Source organism: Glycine max, chromosome 2, assembly GCF_000004515.6.
Source record: "Glycine max cultivar Williams 82 chromosome 2, Glycine_max_v4.0, whole genome shotgun sequence".
Classification (NCBI taxonomy): domain Eukaryota; kingdom Viridiplantae; phylum Streptophyta; class Magnoliopsida; order Fabales; family Fabaceae; genus Glycine; species Glycine max.
Window position 1 is genome coordinate 46,532,806 of NC_016089.4, and position 18,483 is coordinate 46,551,288.

At 32.0% G+C, this 18,483-nt stretch overlaps 5 protein-coding genes across 6 annotated transcripts; 2 read left to right on the forward strand and 3 right to left on the reverse strand.

The window, feature by feature from the left end:
* Positions 1 to 1,310: 1,310 nt before the first annotated feature.
* LOC100795618 (uncharacterized) lies at positions 1,311 to 3,911 on the reverse strand. 2 transcript variants are annotated; one of them, NM_001255851.2, is given in 9 exon segments: positions 1,425 to 1,692; positions 1,769 to 1,837; positions 1,934 to 2,093; positions 2,175 to 2,231; positions 2,312 to 2,499; positions 2,647 to 2,757; positions 2,875 to 2,989; positions 3,333 to 3,388; positions 3,636 to 3,856. In NM_001255851.2, coding segments are annotated over 9 exon segments (1,008 nt in total). In that variant the 5' UTR covers positions 3,789 to 3,856; the 3' UTR covers positions 1,425 to 1,593.
* Positions 3,912 to 7,100: 3,189 nt separating this feature from the next.
* LOC100782367 (protein SODIUM POTASSIUM ROOT DEFECTIVE 2) lies at positions 7,101 to 7,719 on the forward strand (the record flags this gene model as incomplete). The annotated part of the gene is made up of 3 exons (XM_006576044.4): positions 7,101 to 7,205; positions 7,298 to 7,373; positions 7,473 to 7,719. Coding segments are annotated over 3 exons (327 nt in total), but the record flags the coding sequence as incomplete, so codon positions are not given.
* A 1,697-nt stretch (positions 7,720 to 9,416) lies between these two features.
* On the reverse strand, positions 9,417 to 10,233 carry ERD15 (protein EARLY RESPONSIVE TO DEHYDRATION 15). Its single transcript, NM_001354922.1, has 2 exons — positions 9,979 to 10,233; positions 9,417 to 9,890 (listed from the first exon to the last, which is right to left on the reverse strand). Exons 1-2 carry the CDS (start codon positions 10,184 to 10,186, stop codon positions 9,721 to 9,723), a joined length of 378 nt encoding a protein of 125 aa, NP_001341851.1. The 5' UTR covers positions 10,187 to 10,233; the 3' UTR covers positions 9,417 to 9,720.
* A 1,517-nt stretch (positions 10,234 to 11,750) lies between these two features.
* Positions 11,751 to 12,692, forward strand: ADH3 (arogenate dehydrogenase 3). Its single transcript, XM_041013412.1, is given in 6 exon segments — positions 11,751 to 11,820; positions 11,926 to 12,046; positions 12,162 to 12,237; positions 12,360 to 12,434; positions 12,598 to 12,657; positions 12,660 to 12,692. Coding segments are annotated over 6 exon segments (435 nt in total).
* Positions 12,693 to 13,404: 712 nt separating this feature from the next.
* LOC100782905 (uncharacterized) lies at positions 13,405 to 16,553 on the reverse strand. The gene is made up of 3 exons (XM_003518370.5): positions 15,478 to 16,553; positions 14,174 to 14,581; positions 13,405 to 13,926 (listed from the first exon to the last, which is right to left on the reverse strand). The coding sequence occupies exons 1-3, from the start codon at positions 16,341 to 16,343 to the stop codon at positions 13,695 to 13,697; spliced, it is 1,506 nt and encodes a 501-aa protein (XP_003518418.1). The 5' UTR covers positions 16,344 to 16,553; the 3' UTR covers positions 13,405 to 13,694.
* Positions 16,554 to 18,483: the final 1,930 nt, after the last annotated feature.

The following is an 18,483-nucleotide window of genomic DNA, read 5'->3' on the forward strand; positions in this document are numbered from 1 at the left end:
ATTGTAATATTTGGTTTCCCTAATTTTACATCACGATTTTTGTCCCCTTGTAGATTATTAACTAATAATTGTGATTATTAAAAATATTAAATTAATTATAAATTAAATAAAAATTACTAATCATTAAAAAAATTTAATGCTATTAATCTTAATGTAGTGTTGTTGCATATTGTTGTCAAAAATTAAGATTATTAATAGTTTTTTATTAATTTTTTTAATAATTAATGGTTTTAATTAATTTAATAACTCAATTAATTGAAATTATTTGTTAATAGTCTATTAGGAGGATCAAAATTACCTATTTATAAAATTTGGGAATCAAATGTTACTATTAAATTTAGCTCATGTATAACACCTAATAAAGATTTGTTTTTATATAATTATGATTTTAAATATAATTCATAATAAATATGTTTTTTTATCATGATATTAATACAAAATATTTATTATTTAAGACATTGACTAATGTTCCTTAAAGATGGTGAACACACACAAGGGTGTGGTGTTGGTTTATAAATTACTAATACATTATAACTAAAATTCATAGTAAATATTTTTGTAAATATACAGTTTTTTGTTAGACTTTATAGCATGGACAAATAGTTGAACAAGGTCATCGTTACAGGCAATGACACAATGGAAGAAGTTATTAGAGTTATTTGAATTTCAGAAGATTAATAAGAATGCACCCCCCTTGAGAAAATGCTCAGCTCTACCCCAACCCAATTGCTAAATTCACAATTCCAGTTAGCACAAAGCATTCATATTTTCTTTGCCCCAAGAAACATACAAATTAAGGATTTATGGTATCAACATTAAGTTAAATTCTATTATCTATGTCGAGTTTGTAGAGGTATAAGTATATCTCTTTCAATTTTATTCTTCACCTTTTTCTCCGAATAAAAGCTTCTGATAGAGAGGCATCAAATTAAATAAGATATATTTTTTGGTATTGAATTTTTTTTTCAATTTTTTTGTTATTTTAGATGTCATGCACACATAAATGATATTCACAAATCCATTGTAACTAAATATTTTCTTATAAAAAAAAACAGATCCACTTTGATTCATGAATGATCGTTTTAAGGTGAGATCAAAGATAAAGACTAGGTAATTTTTGTTTTAATATGAAAAAGTTTAAGTAAGTTAGGATGCAGGAATTCACTAAAATTAGGACAGACCACAAGACTTAAAAAGAATACTTAAATAAATACTTACATATTACCCATAACACAAGGTTTTCACATCGACAACAGAATCAAACTTTACCAACCTTTATTGGTTGAGACTGAGTAATTAAGCCATTGCAATGAATTGAACATATATTGAATATATGTAATGTCCTTAATTTTCATTCTCTCCTTATCTCAGGTATTCAAGCCTATTGATAAAAACTTGTTTGGGAGGTCTAATATCAGACTTTTTAATAATCCAAGCATTCCATTGACAAATAGATCTAGTTGGTTGACAGTTGTTTTATATACATGCAATTTGTTACAACAATGATACACTAATATTGAATGAAGGGCTTTTGTTTTGCCCTAGACTCAATTTCTTTTGGCAATAATGCTGCTAGTCTGATTTTAGGTGTTGTCATGCAGCCTCTCGTCTGTCCTTTCTCCATTCCCATGGCTTCTCAGGATTTTTTGAAGCCCATAATCCAACACGCTTTGCTCTGGCTTGTTTTTCCCACTAACACCATAAGAAATTAGGAAAGTTAGCTTTGAACTATGATGAAAGAACCAGAACAACATGGGTTAGTACTTACTGTTTCCAGTTCCGGTCGTTTGTCATATGCTACGTAGTGCCATGCTAAACCTTTCTTTAACATCATTTCCTTTGTCACAACAGAAAAGCAAGATGAGAAACTGAGAAAGTAGAAACATTTATAGATTAAGAGCAAGATGACAACATGTACACATAAAATGAATACCTGTACAAAAATGCCATTACAATAGATATCACCTACAGAACGACCATAACGATCTTCCTCATAAACAAGGATCCTCAAAGGCTTGCCTTGAACAATCTTGGTCAGTTCAGTTTTAGCTTCCTTTCCATATGGCATTGCACTTTCTGGTGCATCAATTCCCCTATTTTGTTTCCAGGGTTCATTAGTGTCTCCCACAACAACAACTTAACCACTCTAACACTAGTGCTTGTAGAGTCATTACCTTAACCGAATCCTATACTTCTTGGCTAGAATTTCCTCGTTTTGAACCGGAATCACCCTAAGTAAGCAAACAATTAGAAAAAAAAATTTGGAGCATTGGAATCATAGATATAAGGAATTGGAAAACTACAAACGAACCGATATCCTGAATCAATGATCTGTTTGTGCAATGCATCCGCTTCTGTAAAGTTCCTTCGTGCACGCGCTTCTGATCTTCGCACGGCTGCTGCATGCACATTTCCAGGGACAAATGCTGATTCCCTGGGGTCTGTTGTGCTAACATACACAGTTATAGTGTCTCCATCTGCTACTGCCTTTGCATCAACCTAGTCCCATTGAGAATAATGATGATTCATGTCATGTTGTCAACTACCACATTTTCAACTCAGGTATACTTATGACTTTACACATTTCCAATCCAGGTATACTTATGACTTTATATTATGGATTGAATGGAAATGTTAAATTCTTACCGGCAAGGTGTGCATTTCAAATTGAACTCCATCAGGCAAGGATGAAAGGGGTTGGGTAGTTCCTTGAACCAGTGTGTGTGGTAGAGGAAGACCATAGAAAGCCAACAATCCCTATTAAATTAAGCAGCATAACTTTCATCCACAATGAGCTTTGTTTTTTTTTAGATGACTTAGGTAACATACTAGTACAGTCATACTTAAATTCAAAGTTTGGAAGAGCATGCAAACCTCAACATCTGCTTTTTGATGTCTTCTCAAGGTCTGAATGACAAGTCTAGCTGCTTCTTCAGGTGTCTTAGGAGGAGGTTTTGCCTCTTTCCAAGCATCTACTAACTTTCTATACCTTCAAAAACATTGTAAGGAACAAAGAGTGCACACATAGTTCAAAGGTAAAGACTTGTGAACGTTTTACAGTATTCAATTTAAGTCCCGTTTGGATAATCTTTTCAATAAGTATTCTCAGGAGAAGAAAATAAGAAAATCAAATGAATTAAATTTCTCTAGAAAGTTAAATCAGCTTGGGGAGAAGTTAAATGAGAGAACTTGTATAATCACCTTATACATAAGCTAATTTTAATTTATAAAAGTTTAATTCATTTTACCTTCATATTTTCTTCTCCTAAGTGTTTATTAAGAAGTTTATTCAATGAAAGCCTTAGTAAGAAGAACGGGGTTGGTGAGTATACCAATTAGCCTGAGCCTTCTTAGAAGACACAACATGCTTGCTGAGTCCTTCCGGGACCTAAAAACATTTTAAAAGGGAAAACATAAAGACCTCACAAAACCAATATACCAAATTAGCCGAAATGCATAAAGACATCACAAAATGAACATGCCAAATTAGCAGAAAAAAACAGAATTACACCAAGAGTAAGTTGTCATGCTTTTAAATTGCGGTCGCAGTTGAGTTGCGGTGAGTCAAACGCTATTTAAAACCATGGAACTAAGTTCCAAATTGTAGGGCTAAAGGGAGCAACATGTATATGTACCTGGGAGGTGATGTCAAAGTGAAAGAGATCATGGGCAAGTGTTGAAACACCAACGGTGGCAGAGGAAACACCGTGTGGTCCAAGTGATTCAGAATCACCAGCTGCTGTGGGCTTGCAGCAATGGCTGTAGAGGAATCTCAGGGCGTTCCCCATGATTCAATCTTATCAAAGGTTGAAACTTTGATGAGAGAAATTGGGAGAGATGAAGAGGGAGAAAACCTAGGGGTGTGGCAACGAATCTGGTATTTTTATTATTGGGATCGGGTAACACTTACAAATGGAAATGTGCAAAAAGAAAAAGAAAATTTTAGAAACAGAATAGAACAGGTGGCGAATTGTGATTGGCTGTTGTGTTGAATTCTTATTTTTTGCGACGCTGTTGGAGAGAAACTGTGGCTGGCAGGTCTTCGTCAACGGTTTAACGTGAAATGTCGGAAACGCTTTTTGAGTATAAAAAAGAAATTCTGGCTTGGTTTAGGGGCCATTGATGGGGTGGTTAAAACTAATGTGATGCTATCTTTACAAATTCCAGCATGTATCTAGGCATGTGCAAAGTTTTTAAGAGTTTAATTTATATACACGTAAAATTAATCAGAATTTTGTGATTGTTATTACTATAAATGATAATTTATTATTAAATGATTCTATAAATATCATTTATACTATTATATATTATTTATTAAAATTTAAGTATGAATACAAATACTATGTGTAATGGATCTTAACTAATGTAACGAGATATTAAATGTTTATTTTTATTCTTTTAAAAGATATTTTTTGAATTGTTAATATGTAGAATTTTAATTTTAAGTATTTACTTAACTTAATATTTTTTGCACAGCAAAAAAAATTAAATTAATATTTTTTTTTAAAATTATCACAATTTCCTTAAATGATTACTTTTGGATTCTATTAGGTAGTATAATAAAAACTAAGAATATGTGACCACTTGGTTGGAGTATTAGGCAATGGAATGTAATTTTTTTTACTGAGAAATACTAATAGTTAGTTTGTTAATTTTTGTTAGGGAAAATATTCTAGCTAAAGACAATCTATTCCTTCATCCGTCCACTTTGTTAGTTTATAAATAGTTTTGTTTTGTTCGCACTTGGCAGGTACAAATTATAATCTTTTGAGATATTCTATTTCACAAAAATGGAGATAATTGGTAAGGAAAAGTTTCAGAAGATTGTCTCGTTCAAAATAATAATTGTTCATACTATATAGTGAGGTAGCCAACTAGCCATTTTATTTTACTACTAACTATATATTGCCAAGGTTGGCCCTGCGTCAGCAATAGAAAGATAGGGAGGGAAAAAGACAATGCAGTGCAGGATCATTTCAAATGCCTAGCTAAGAGCTTCACTTTAATTTATGAGAAATTTAGCTGTGCATTATTTTTTTATAATATTTTATATTAAAGGATAGAGAAGACGATGAAAGAAAGAAAAAAGTGCGATAAAATGATGAATGTAATAAAGAAATTCTTTTACAAATAGTACAAACCATACATTATAAAATAGATTGTTGGTGAACTTTATTTGGTGCCTAACTTTTCCTGGTGCCCACTTTAGGTTAAGGTAAGGCAAGTTGCAAAAAAAGTAACATAAAAGAAATCTAATGAATTGAATCCTCCCTTAATACAAATGGACTGTAATCAAGAGCTTCAATTGTATGATTAATTTATGAGAAATGTCTATGCAAGGCATGAACATCAATCAGTCTAACCGAAAATTCATGAAAAGGAGCATCCACTTGATTGTACTCACCTAATGGTTAGTTTATAGGGAGTCAATCTCACAAAGAATCCAAGAATACCATAGACCTAGGAACTTTGATCCTCTAGTTGTTACTTTCTGCACCTCCAAGTTACTTCCTACACTCTTTTTAGAATATTTTTTTTTATCTTTTGGATTGGTCATTCTGGAAGCCCAAACAAGAATGCATTCTAGAATGTAATTTACATTCGGAAGTCATAAAGAATGTGCAGGAATCAACTTGGGAGGTACAGCAAGAATATACTGATAGTCTTTGATGATACCACCAAAAACTGTTTTACATAGGCCTATTTGCTGTTGCTATTCACATTCATAATTTCATATTCAACTTCATTTACACGCGAGTATATCACTATTATTAAACACTTTTTCCCAAACATAACAGTAAACTCACCTTTGTCCATATATACATGTTTGATGATTATAGAAGTGAAACTAAACCACACCCACTCTTAAAAATTCAATTCAGAACTTTCAAGAAATAAATAAGAAAAACAGCAGTATGATACTTGTCAAATGTATTGCACAAGTTAAGGTTCTAACAATATTGTCATAAACTCAGTCTCACGCCATCCTAGTCAAGTAAACCCAATATGTTCAACAAAAATATGTGGTCATAAGTTTGATTTTTGGCCTGCACATATGAAAAAACATACATATGTTTGAAAGATGTTAATCTCTTAAATAAATCTCGGTATCTCGAAAGATTAATCTTTGACTTTCAATTAAGAGATATCTTGATTCACAAAAAAAAAATGATCAAGAAAAGGTTAAGTTGTTAATCAAGTTTATTTCACTGTTGAAATTCTCTCTTAAAACTGATTAACCTTAGAGTGTGTTTGGATAGAATTTTAACCGAGGAAAGTAATTTATCAGAGAATTTGAATTTCTGTCATTTAGAATTTATTGTTTTGATACTTTTTATGAAGAATTTAAAATTTTAGAATTTTAAAACAAAATTTTAAACAACTAAAAATCTGGAATTTCAATCTCCTTCTAAAAGTGAGAAATTGAAATTCTCTTCTTACAATTTTCTTCAAGAAACACCTTCTGAGCTCCTAAAATATCGATCGGGTGTGAGCATAGAGAAAGAACACTTATAACTAGCACATCAATCATATCTTTTTTTTTTTTTCATTCATTTTTTTCATCCTCATAATTTTAATTTTTTTTATCCAAACACAAAATTTTGAAAATAAAAGAATTTCAATTGAAGTATTTGAAATTCTTAAAATTTAAAATTTTTCAGAATTTAAAATTTTTCCATCTAAACACACTCTAAGGAAAATTGTTGAACAAATATATAAATAAGTTGCACCTCAATAGGGATATGGTATGGAACCCTCCAACAATGGTGAATCTATATATTTAGCATTTTTGTTATCTCAGGAGACAATTGTCACAAATCTAATGAAAGCTGGAGGAATTATATTAGTTGCTTGTTTCCTTCCTCTTCATCTTTGTTCACTTGTTTTTGAGCCAAACCCAACAGAGACATTGTGGTTGCCAACCTTACCGATGAGTGGAGGCCAGTTACTCCCAAATCAACAGTTAAGAAAGTTTCATGCGCCTTTTGTTGACAGAAAGTGAAGGATTCCATCTTTTAAGTACAGAATTTGATTCCGTATTCACTAATTGCTATTTCATATAAATATGGCTGTATGTCACACTGTGCCTAAAACATTAAAAATCACCCTACCCTTTTTCTTTCTTCCACTTGCTCGAGGCTTCTAACATCAGAGACGTTAACTTTGCATCAATTTTCCACTCAGAGACAATTAGAATCGCGAATGTAAGAAACTTACTAGCTATTATTTTATCCTTTTGTTTTCAGCTATATATGGGAAAGAAAACTAATCAAAGTTTCTTGTTGTGTGTCATCAGGTAGTGGAAGTGAAGGTTGGTTTTCACTGTGATGAGTGTATCAAGAAAATTCTCAAGGCCATCAAGAAGATTGAAGGTGACAAATTCATTTCCCAAGTTCACAATGATAAAACTAGATATATATATTATGATGATCTCTTTGCTATAACGTAATTTTTTGCCCGTTGCTTTGCAGATATTGAGAAGTATAACGTGAACAAACAGTTGAACAAGGTCATCGTTACAGGGAATGTCACAACGGAAGAAGTGATTAGAGTTCTTCAAAAGATTGGCAAGAATGCTACCCCATGGGAAAATCCTAAACCCCAACCCAATTGCTGAATAATTTACAATTCCAGTTAACACTTAAAACGTAGCCTTAAAGTTTTTTTTTCCCTCAAGAAACATATAAATCAAAGGAGTTATATCGTATTACGCACGAAGTAAAATCTTATAATCTATGTAGAGGTTTATATTATATATCTATTCCAATACCTTTATCTCCAAATAAAGCATCTGATAGTGAGGCATGAAATGAAATAAGAGATCAATAAAAATAATGATTCTATTTATTTGTATACAATCTATTTGTTTAACACTGTTTTACCGTGACAAACGGAACAACATAAATTGGATATTTGTGATTTGTCATAGTAGTGTAATACTGATCTTAAATACAGCTGAATATATAGAAGCATACGTTCACATCCAAAATTATGTTTTATACCTAATAATAACAATTAACAATCAATTGTAAGAGTAGCAGTGATTGTTGTTGTTGTATTTGTCTCACATGATATACATCACATTTCTATCAAATATAATAATGATGTTCTAGTATTAGTCTCACATGATATACATCACATTTCTATCAAATATAATAATGATGTTCTAGTATTACTAGAGTGAAAACCAAGAAATGGAGGAGTATAGACGAAAATCTGCAGTGTATTAAAGCATACACTAGATTGCACTGAGAAGTTTAACTGTACATTTTGATGAGATGTAATAACAATTCCACTTTTAAACATTAATCTATTTTATGAAATAACATATATCTAATACAAAATTGGGAGGGTTATTTGAAAATTAATTTAACATTTTGATGGTCAAGAAAATAATAAGCTCTACGGAAGGTGTTCGTTCGTAGTGCATATTTAGTGTATTGTTCAGCTGGAGAATCCCACGTTTCAAAGTGTAGTTCGATGAGAAGTAAGAAATTACTACTTCTAGTCAAACGTCAGTTTGGTGGCATGGCAATTGAAAAACAGAGCTTATTTTGAAGAGGAACGAAACAAATTGTCATATTTCTTTTTGGAGAAAAAAGAAAAAGAAAAGAAAATAACACAAGTGTTTGATGTAAGCATAAGATGTTATAACTTGAAGAAGGTTTCACTGTCAAGGGTTAATGATTCACCACTCCTCCTTCTCAGTTTGCACATTAGAAAAGCGAAAAAATCTACGTTTGACTGAGCTGTAGCAGATTCCAAGCACAGCTGTATAAATAAGAACTAGTAAAATATTAGTTTCGATCTGACTTTCGTCAAGTAAACTTTTGCGCCAATTGACTAGTAACATGATCTTATAGGATTGTGTAATTGTGTTTGATGTTTTTGATATTTTTGTCTTCTGGACTTAGGCCACCTATGGGAAAGAATTCGTGGTGTCTCATTTGCCTCCTTTAGGTACAATTACTTGTCAACACAATTGGCATTTTGTTTTGGTCTCTAATATATTACGCATTGAAAACGATGGAAAAAGTATCTAGTAGAATTTTTTCTATAAAAATGTTATGCAATAGAAATAAAATAAGATAAAACCATTACTGTAACAAAAAAGACAGAAAAATAATAATCCTATGAAGATATTATATAAATTAAAGTCATACTACTAGTAGTTCCATTGCTTCTTTGTATATAAACTTTTCGGCGACAATCATAAATTAGGAGAAGAAATTAAGATTATATCATAAATTAAAATTAATTATTAAAAAAAATCATTTTATCATTGTGTTTTCTTAAGACGTAGAGAAAAATATCATGAGAAATGTAAAAAAGATCTGTAGCCCAACTCATTTATACGATCCTTTTGGTCTGTTTTTAACCCAAGGCATAGACTCATCCCAATCAAGAAAATAAAATTGAAGCCTTTTGAAAATAATCGAATTGATTTGCCACGCCCACAAGCCATACACAATTTTGTTATCTCTTAGCCAAACTCGTAAACATAAAATTCTGAAATTACAGCAGATATTAAGATCTGTAACACGGACACAAGCCAAGCAATTATCATTAACAAAGAAACTGACTTTATCTTTATGGAAAATATCAGAGCAACAAGTCAACACGAAAATTAAAATCTGGAAAATGTAAAGAAAGAAAGCTCTGAAGTCATTTGCGCTTATGTACACAGCTATAGCTGGTGGGGAATGGGCCGGGTTGCGTCTACCTGGGCTGGTGAATAGCCCGTGGGCTCACCTTGGGCTTCACAAACTTGGGGGCCTTTTCCACATACCTCGGCGCCTGGGCCCATCCTCCTCCACAGCTTCGCCATTTCAGCACCCCCAACGACACCACCTCCTTCCCTTCCTTTCGTTCCTTTTCATCTTCATCTTCTGCATCCATCCAAATAAAATAAATTAATTAAACAAAAAAAAAGAGACATAAAGTAGTAAATGGAGAGAAGTTAAGTAAGTGAGTTACGGAGATCTAGGTCAAAGTCGAAGTCGAAAGCGTCGTCGTTTTGGAACTGGGGATCTTGGAAGCACTCGCGGAGCCAGTAGTCGCGGAACCAGGGGGAGGAGTGAACGAGGTTCCACCACTGGTCGGAGAAATCCTCCACCGTCCGATAGGCGAGTGGCACGAACATCGGAGCGTTGGGATTCAAGCTAGAAGCAGAAATGACTTCCATTGAAAGAAACAGGATAAGGATATGAGTGTTGAATAAGGTTTGTGCTTATCCACTACCTAGTGGGTGGGTGAGTATTTATAAGGAAGGACATAGACTTGGGTTGGGTTGGGTCGGTGCTATTACATTGCACACGTGACATGCGTGTGGTATAGATAGATAGATAACTGAGGACACGGTTTTTTCTGGATCAGCCAGCCACGGTTTTTTCAGATTCCGCTTATGGGTATGGAGCCTAGAAGGCTAGACTTGACCACAATTCCATCATTTTCTGTCTCCTGCTCGGTCACACCTAGATTAATTCATTATACTTTATTTATTCATGCTTTTTAAATAACTATATAGTTAATTTTTAGTTACAATATTGATTTCTTAATTATTTTAGGTGTATTGATTTCTGAACGTTATGTGTTGGTAGAAGTTGTAAAAAAGTTTTTAAAAAATTGGGGCGGGGGATAATTAAATTGATAAAAAAAAATGGTTATATTTTGTTTGTTGGGTTTGTATTTCCATAATAAACAGTGTCATGTTATTTAAAATAATTTTATAAAAAAAATTATTAATAATCGTGTTTTAAAATTTATTTAAAAATAACATTTAAAACAATGATATTTAAAAAAAACAATATTCTTTTTAAATATACTCATTTAGGTTATACCAAACAAAAGGCAATCTTCCAAATTCCAAGGCAGATTCAATGCACTTCATTTATTTTAATTGTTATAAATAAATTATTTTAAAATTCAAAGAACCAGACCTATAAGTAATCCATATAAATATAAATACTGTACATGCTTGTATAGTGAGTCCTGGGGACTTATATTTTTATTTTTTTTCTGATGTGTGTGGGACTTATATATATACTTGAGGGGTACCGTTTATGATGTTGATAAAATTAAAAATATCATGATTTTTTGTGTTTTGCCTCCTTTATTTTTATAAGAAAAAATATATTTTAGGTTACTATCATTTTACGTTGATAAAATTTCATATTGATAACTTATTAATTATAATTAATTTATTAATCAGATCATACACGAGTATTTTAAATCTAGACATCCCGGATGCATCAATCTATTTATTTTAAATCTCAAAGTTGAAAACAAAATTTATTAATTTATTTTTTAGAGTTTCACTCATTAAGTAGTTGATAATATAAATTGGTCTCGGTGTGGATATAAGTAGAATTTTTATACTATTGAAAAAAAAATTATTATTTCAAAAACAAACATCCAAACATCCCAGATACATCAATTTATTTTTATTTATTATTATTGTATATTTTAAATGTAAAATAAATTCTAATTTTTCCACTGAATTGTTTGGAATAGTGTAACCATTAGTTGATTGCCTTAGTCAATTGCCATCAATGACAAGACCTTTCCAACTAATGCTGCAGCCAATGAAGAATAAAATATTAAGTTTCAAGTTTGTGTTTTGTATTAGCTTTGGACAATATCACCTTAACATTAGTTATATTCTAAAATCAATGCAGAAAAAAAAAAGTAAAAGATAAATCATGACAACTCAGAACAGTTAATAGGAACATGGCACAAGTAGCATAGGCATGGGCATGGGTGTAAATAGAGGCTTTCCCAAGATATTTGTACAAATCAATCTTAGAACTCTCACCCACAGCAAGTTTTAACTGCCTCTTCAAGTTCTAACCTTGGAATAATACTGTTTGGATTCCAAAAGAAGCGTGAAGGAATTTATTGGGACTACCTCATATTTATCCAAAGGTGATTTATCATCCATTTCACCCTGCTTTTCTTAACAGGGCTGCAGGATGCTACAAATGTCTTGTGAGGAACATGATAAAATAGCTGCCAAGAGCCAATTTATCACACACACTATAGGCAGGTATATATGCTGCCTTCTACACTATATAACTTGTGGACTTTCTATCAACCATGCACAAACACATTTTGTGATATATATGTTCAATAGGTACAACTTTGGCCTTCTTTTTTATCAGGACATTGGCAGAAATGGATATCAAGTCCACACCTATTGATACAAAGGCTTTCATATTTCATACACTTGTTCAATTGGTATATATCTTCAATCATTTTGTTTTCAAACGTTCCCCGTTCCCCCTCCAAAAGCTTTCCTTTCATTTTTGGTTTGCAACTAGGCTTGGTACTAATGTGGTTCTTTTTACAACTTGTCGCAGAAGGACACCACCATCAGAGATAGTTTTGACTTGTACAGTGGATTATTCTTACATAATAGGTTCGCTTTACAAGTGGTATGCAACTGCCGTCCAGATGGCTATTTCCCAAAATATAGTATTGAAAATTGTCTATTTACACTAGGAAAAAATAGTAATTCACTCTATCGAAATTTGGAAAAATTTAAACACAAAAACAAGTAAATGAAGATAGACTAATTGAATTGTGCTAAATATGAAGTTGGAGAATCTTGAACATGCCTTGCACAAAGTCAAAGAGACTCTGGTTCAAAGGAAGAGTGAGAGGAGCTGGGTCCAGAAAAGACTGAATGCTGATATATAATCCTCTTGTTGACAATGGTTTATTAGTGTATAGTCTCAATTACTTACCAGCAGTTGCGGCATTCTACCCAAGTTTCATTATACTTTAATCCTCTCAGTAGAGACACAATTTTTTCGCATAATAAAATCATGTGAAAATATAATTTGAGAAGATCGATTTCTATGAATCTCTATATTTATGTTAGTTCCTTCTCTTGGTATGAAGGTGGCTTATAAGTATAGACACAAGTTTCATTTAGTGTATATGCCTTTTAAGTTCATTTCTTTCCTTCTCTTGGATATGAAGCTGCTTGCCATGGATAAGCATTAAAATGAAATGAAATTATCATTATTTTTCACTGCATTTATGAATTAGGAGTACTAGTCATGATGAATTCATTTTTTGGATGAACCTGGAGTTTTTCTTAGCTGAAAGTAATGGATTAATCTCTCGACGCGAAGTACTGAGAGGGGTGGTCATGATAAAGTGTGGGTGTGTATATGAGCTCTAGTAGCATGTACATGTTCTCCGGATCCATGCCCTCCAATTCTGTCCGCAGTCTACATTATTTGCTAAAGCAAAATAATTTCCTTCTCCATAAATGCTGGCAAAAAGTAAAGTGAGCATAACCCGCATATTGTTTCAATCTTGATTCAAATATCTTCAAGCAAGCAAAGCAGGAAAACTTTAAATATTACATTCATGTAAGAAGCAATGGACACATGATTATGAATTAAAGAGGATAATTTGACTTTTCATCTTTAAATAGTAGTAATACGATAATACAAACTTTTTACAATCATAGTCATTAAAATTAAATTCCCATGCAAATGATAGCGTGTTTGTGAAAAATGAAAACAAAACAATAATTTCACTCCATTATCATTTTCTTTACAATTATAATCACTTGTTCAATAAAATGAAAAATAATACACATATGAATTTGTGATATAGTTGATTCGTTTCTATGGTCCAAATCAGAATTGATTGATATATTCCTTTGCGTGACTCCTAAGCTATGCAATTTTGAGGTAGACCGTTTCCCTGAACTCCAATCTCCTGGTTTCATGATAGAACGTCTTGTGCTTGTTAGGCCAATACGTTAGCCATATCCAACCCCTTATCTCCCACTCCATTGTCTTCCCCACAGCACCTTTGTCCACTTTCCAACACACACTTTCTCCATATTCATCGCGTGCAAAGATAACCCCTCCTTGCCTCGTGAAAGGACGATAAGCACTCGAATACCTAATGGCGGATCAAAGACTTTAAAATAAATAATAATAACAGATATTGACTATACAATGAGTTCAAAAACATAAAAATAGTGGATAAAATATTAAAAAATCATCTTATTTATTTGTAGTTTCATTTCGTTAAAGGTGTGATCCAACAACAAGTGATTTGTTCTAATGGTAATGAATTCAATTTTTTTTAAGTAGGAGTGACAAATGAGTTGAAAAAATCATCTTATTTTTAACAGTGTGGATAGTACCTGTCTTTGAACCATGACTTTGGATTAAACAACGCAACCTTTGAAGGCTTTGTGGAGAACACTTCCTTGCCATCGGTGCTATCGTGAAGAAACCAGTTCAAGTTTGCACTGTAGCCATGAACTGATTGCTCGAATTTCCAGGGCTTTAAGCTCACAGTTGTGGACTCTCCTGCTGATACGCTAAGTCCTATGTAAGGATTTGGTGGCTCGAATGAGGCTTCTATGCCTTTCTCCACGCCAAACTCTATTCGTGGGTTCTCCGAGGATTTGCCAACGGATACGGTTAGTACTTGGTGTTGAAGTGTGGGGGTGAGTTGCAATGAGATTCTTGAAGGGAAATGTTTTTCTGCTGCACCTGCTCCTCGTTCTCTCATCAGAATGTCGTTTACCAGTTTTAAAACATCGCATCTTTCCACAGAAATGTAAATATTGGTTAATTTAACATGATAAAGAATAAGAATCAAAATCACCCCACATGCATATATAAAGAAAATAAAATGATGACAAGTCATATATTTTTAGTTGGGTGTTGTAAAATTTCAAAAAAAAGTATATGCAAATGATTGCTCCTCATTTCTTATCTCTTTTTTTTTCTCTCTCTCCAGTATAGAACGATGACACGTAATTGAAAAATATTTTTTTTCTCTCAATTTTGAGATAGAAATTATCACTTCTAATTTCTGGTCTCTTTTTTCAATCTTTTCAATGGAAAAATGACATGTGATTGGAAAATAATGTTTTCTCGCGAAGTTGTTGATTTTATTGTGTTGAAGTTGAGATACATAGATATGATCACTTTCAATTTTTTACCTCCTTTTTCTGTCTTTTCAATAGAAAAATGTCATGCGATTGGAAAATAATATTTTCTCTCGGATTTGTTAATTTTATTGGAGTCGTTTTTTTAGATGAAAAAAAAATTGACACATAAAGATAGCAAGTGATATTAGAGAAGTTATTACATATATAGTTTCAAATTAATCAACTAATCTTTATACAATATATATATATATATATATATATATATATATAACTAAAAAATTTAATTTACAAAAGAAAGAATTAATAGTACTTTACTGTGTTGTGTTATATACAGTCCTTTAAAAAAAATGTGTTATATAAAGATTTGTCAAAAATTCAAAATCATGATAGTTTCAAATTATATAATAATTTTTATGTCTTTTTTTCGTGTCTTCTAAGATACAAAATTAAATTAGAAAAATTCTAATGTTAATTCATTAAATTGTGAGATTAACTAACAAAATATCAAATTAATTTTTTTAATTGTTTAAATATTATTTGATTACCTTATGTTGTCAATGTTCACCACGATTTCAACCCACCTCTCTCTGATTATGACTTTGTAATTGAATTGAAGAACACCTTCAAGCTGCTGATATTTGAGAGAGAATTCAAGCCTCTCATCAGCTGGATGGTTGTTTGCATTCACAACATCCATGTTTATGACAGGGCAATACAATTGAACTTTCCACAACCCAAACGTTGAGAACGCATAAGAAAATAGAGGAGATGGTGTTCTGATGGTGGTGTGATCAGTGTGATGTGCTTGTTGGATCTCCACAATCCAATTTGTGATCGCAAGGTTCACAGAACGCATCCACTGCTCTTCCAAGTTGGAACCCAAGAGTTTCATCAGAAATTTTGATGCTTGCCTTGATTGACACCCTGCCAATTGTTCTTTCAAAGTGTTAAGGCAACCAGAACGAAGATCAGAAGGGGCTTCGTATATGCAAACTAGGAACAAGAGGGTGAGGAAAGCAAGGTTGAAAATGTCTTGGAAGTTAGAAACAGAATCAAGTTTGGGGAACTTGATATAGGGAATACTGTGCTTGTTGGTGCCATAATGAAGGATCTCTTCTATGAAATTAACAAGGAGGTTGGAAAGAGTTTCATCATCTGTTAACCTCATGGTTTTGGTGCTAGGTTTGAAAGGTTTAGAGGTCCAAAGAGAGATGGGAATATTGAAGTCTGCCACAATGGCTAAGGAGATTCTTGAGGATTGGTGATGATTTTTTGCTATGGTGAGATTAAGAGATGGTTGAGATGAGTTTGTGGAACATATGCTCAGGGACATGGAAGATGTTTTCCATTCTGGGATTGGTGGAAGGTTTTGAATCCATGAAAACACATCAAGAAATCTGTAATAAGCCATAGCAGAAAATTAACCTAGCTAGCTATAACTCTATGGGTGTTGTCGTGTGGGGTTTCATATATTTGGCGAGTTCAATCTCTATTTAATCGATGCAAAGCAAATTAGCAAAAAGATTCTGGTAGGGCAAGAAAAGTCAAAAGTATGTTGTGCATGTGATTAGTACAACGATTAGCACCTGGGAAAAACAATGATGGATTGTGGTACTTACAAGATAAACTGATTTTTTGTGTGTTCTATATATCGTTCCCATCACATGTGCTGGCTAGTTGTCTAAAAATGCATGGTTATTTTAGCATGATTGCAAAATGCAATAATGATAAAACAAAAGAATGATAATTATTTTACTTATTTGGATAAGCATGTTCCACTTCACTAACAAAATAATAGGTTACGTATGTAAGTCTTTATTATTTTTTATTTTTTATTAAATCAAGAAAAAAAAATTAAAATAAATGAATAAATTTATAAAAGTTGTTTACCTTTATTATTATTGTTAACAAAGCATAGTTCAAAAATTCGATCCGATCCGGTCAGTTGGACTGGTCCAATCAGGATTCGGTGACATAATTGGATCGGTTTGATTATTGGATTGATCATGCATCTGGTCCGATCAGATCCGGCCAGTTTAGGATAAATCTGACGACCCATACTAATTTTTAAAACCTGTTTTGCATAAAAAAAATAAAAAAAATGTTTCAAAAAAAAACTCAGAACTTGTGTAATTGTGTTATTTAATTATTATTTATGAACTTGTGTTATCAACTTTAATATTTTAATTATTATTTTAAATTTTAGAATATGTGAATTTTTTTAATTAAATAATATTAGTTATATACTTATATTATAATATATATATATATATATATATATAATTTTAAATTTTTTAATATATATCAGATCAAATTGAGTCAATTATTGATCCATCAGTTAAACCACTTACCCGTTATCTCAACCAGATGAGTGAGCGAATCAGTCTCATAATTTTGATTTCAAGTGTGTTCTTTTTTATAGTCAAATTTATACACTGATTTCCTTCTTTGACGGCATGGATAAATTGAAGATGCCAATTCCTTGCAGCTGAGAAATCGTCTTTGATTGTCCATATAACTATTAGAGTCTGCGGTACTTATGTGGCTTGACAATAATGCTAACCTTTGAATCCGATTGGCTAATAACACTAAGTTATGTCTCTATAGTGGAAATATTCGTTCTCAATAATCGATGATATGACATTTCTCTTCAGCAAATTAAACAGAAAAATAAAATAAGGAAGACCAATCATAGACTTAAGTACATTTATTTATTTGACGAGTGGAGAACTTCACAAGCAACGGCATCTTTTGTTTGTACAAAAGTGCATCCGATTCTCTACCCACATGCGTGAAAAGTTTAGCTAATAGATAGTGCTTTAACGAATATAGGTAGTCTTTTAGCTAGGAAATTTTTTTAGTTGAAACTCAGATTCGTGTGCAATGAAATGTTTGTCACTAATGGTTCAAACTCGCAAGGTTAGCGAGTGCTCACTTTGTTAACATTTTCCCTTTGTGCATGTTAATAATGGCCATAGAGTGGAGGGATGACCCTACCAAGGGGGAAAGATTGATTAATTAAAAAAATAAAAATAAACATCTCACACCCCCTGGTCATTAGAAGATGAAATCAACATGTTATGGAGAATATATGTTGTGTTATGTTGCTGATTAAAAAATTTATATGTTGTGTTATGTTAAATTATTATGTTAAAATAAAGCATGAAATAGTTCGGAAGATGTAATTTTAAATTCTCACAAAAATTAAAAAAATAAAATGTTTTTTTTTTGTATTTTTTACAAGTTATTTAAGAACGAAAAAATTTAACGCATGGTGTCGTTTTTGAAGATTAAAATTAACTTTAAAGCCTATATAAAGGGAACCATAAAAATTCGAGCCTATATAAAGTTGTGTTTAGATTAGAGTTGTGCTATACATTAATATTACTATATAATCTAGAAATGCTATAATATAATTTAATTAAAAAAAATTATTCACAAGAATTAAATAGATGTTAAGAGATTTATAATACTTACACACCTTATACAACCACTTCAATCTATTGAATTAGACATATTATTAGTTCTTAATTAGAGTCTAATGCGTGGAC

Excerpts from the sequence above, each read along its gene's own strand:
- ERD15 (NM_001354922.1), bottom strand. The coding sequence starts at position 10,186 with ATGGAAGTCATTTCTGCTTCTAGCTTGAATCCCAACGCTCCGATGTTC. Across the intron at positions 9,891-9,978 it reads CGACTTTGACCTAGATCTCC|AAGATGAAGATGAAAAGGAA; the intron begins GTAACTCACTTA and ends GGATGGATGCAG.
- LOC100795618 (XM_041006191.1), bottom strand. The coding sequence starts at position 3,788 with ATGGGGAACGCCCTGAGATTCCTCTACAGCCATTGCTGCAAGCCCACA. Across the intron at positions 3,389-3,635 it reads ACTTTGACATCACCTCCCAG|GTCCCGGAAGGACTCAGCAA; the intron begins GTACATATACAT and ends AAATGTTTTTAG. Across the intron at positions 2,500-2,646 it reads TTGAAATGCACACCTTGCCG|GTTGATGCAAAGGCAGTAGC; the intron begins GTAAGAATTTAA and ends CAATGGGACTAG.
- LOC100782905 (XM_003518370.5), bottom strand. The coding sequence starts at position 16,343 with ATGGCTTATTACAGATTTCTTGATGTGTTTTCATGGATTCAAAACCTT. Across the intron at positions 14,582-15,477 it reads GTGAACATTGACAACATAAG|ATGCGATGTTTTAAAACTGG; the intron begins GTAATCAAATAA and ends TTCTGTGGAAAG. Across the intron at positions 13,927-14,173 it reads AAGTCATGGTTCAAAGACAG|GTATTCGAGTGCTTATCGTC; the intron begins GTACTATCCACA and ends ATCCGCCATTAG.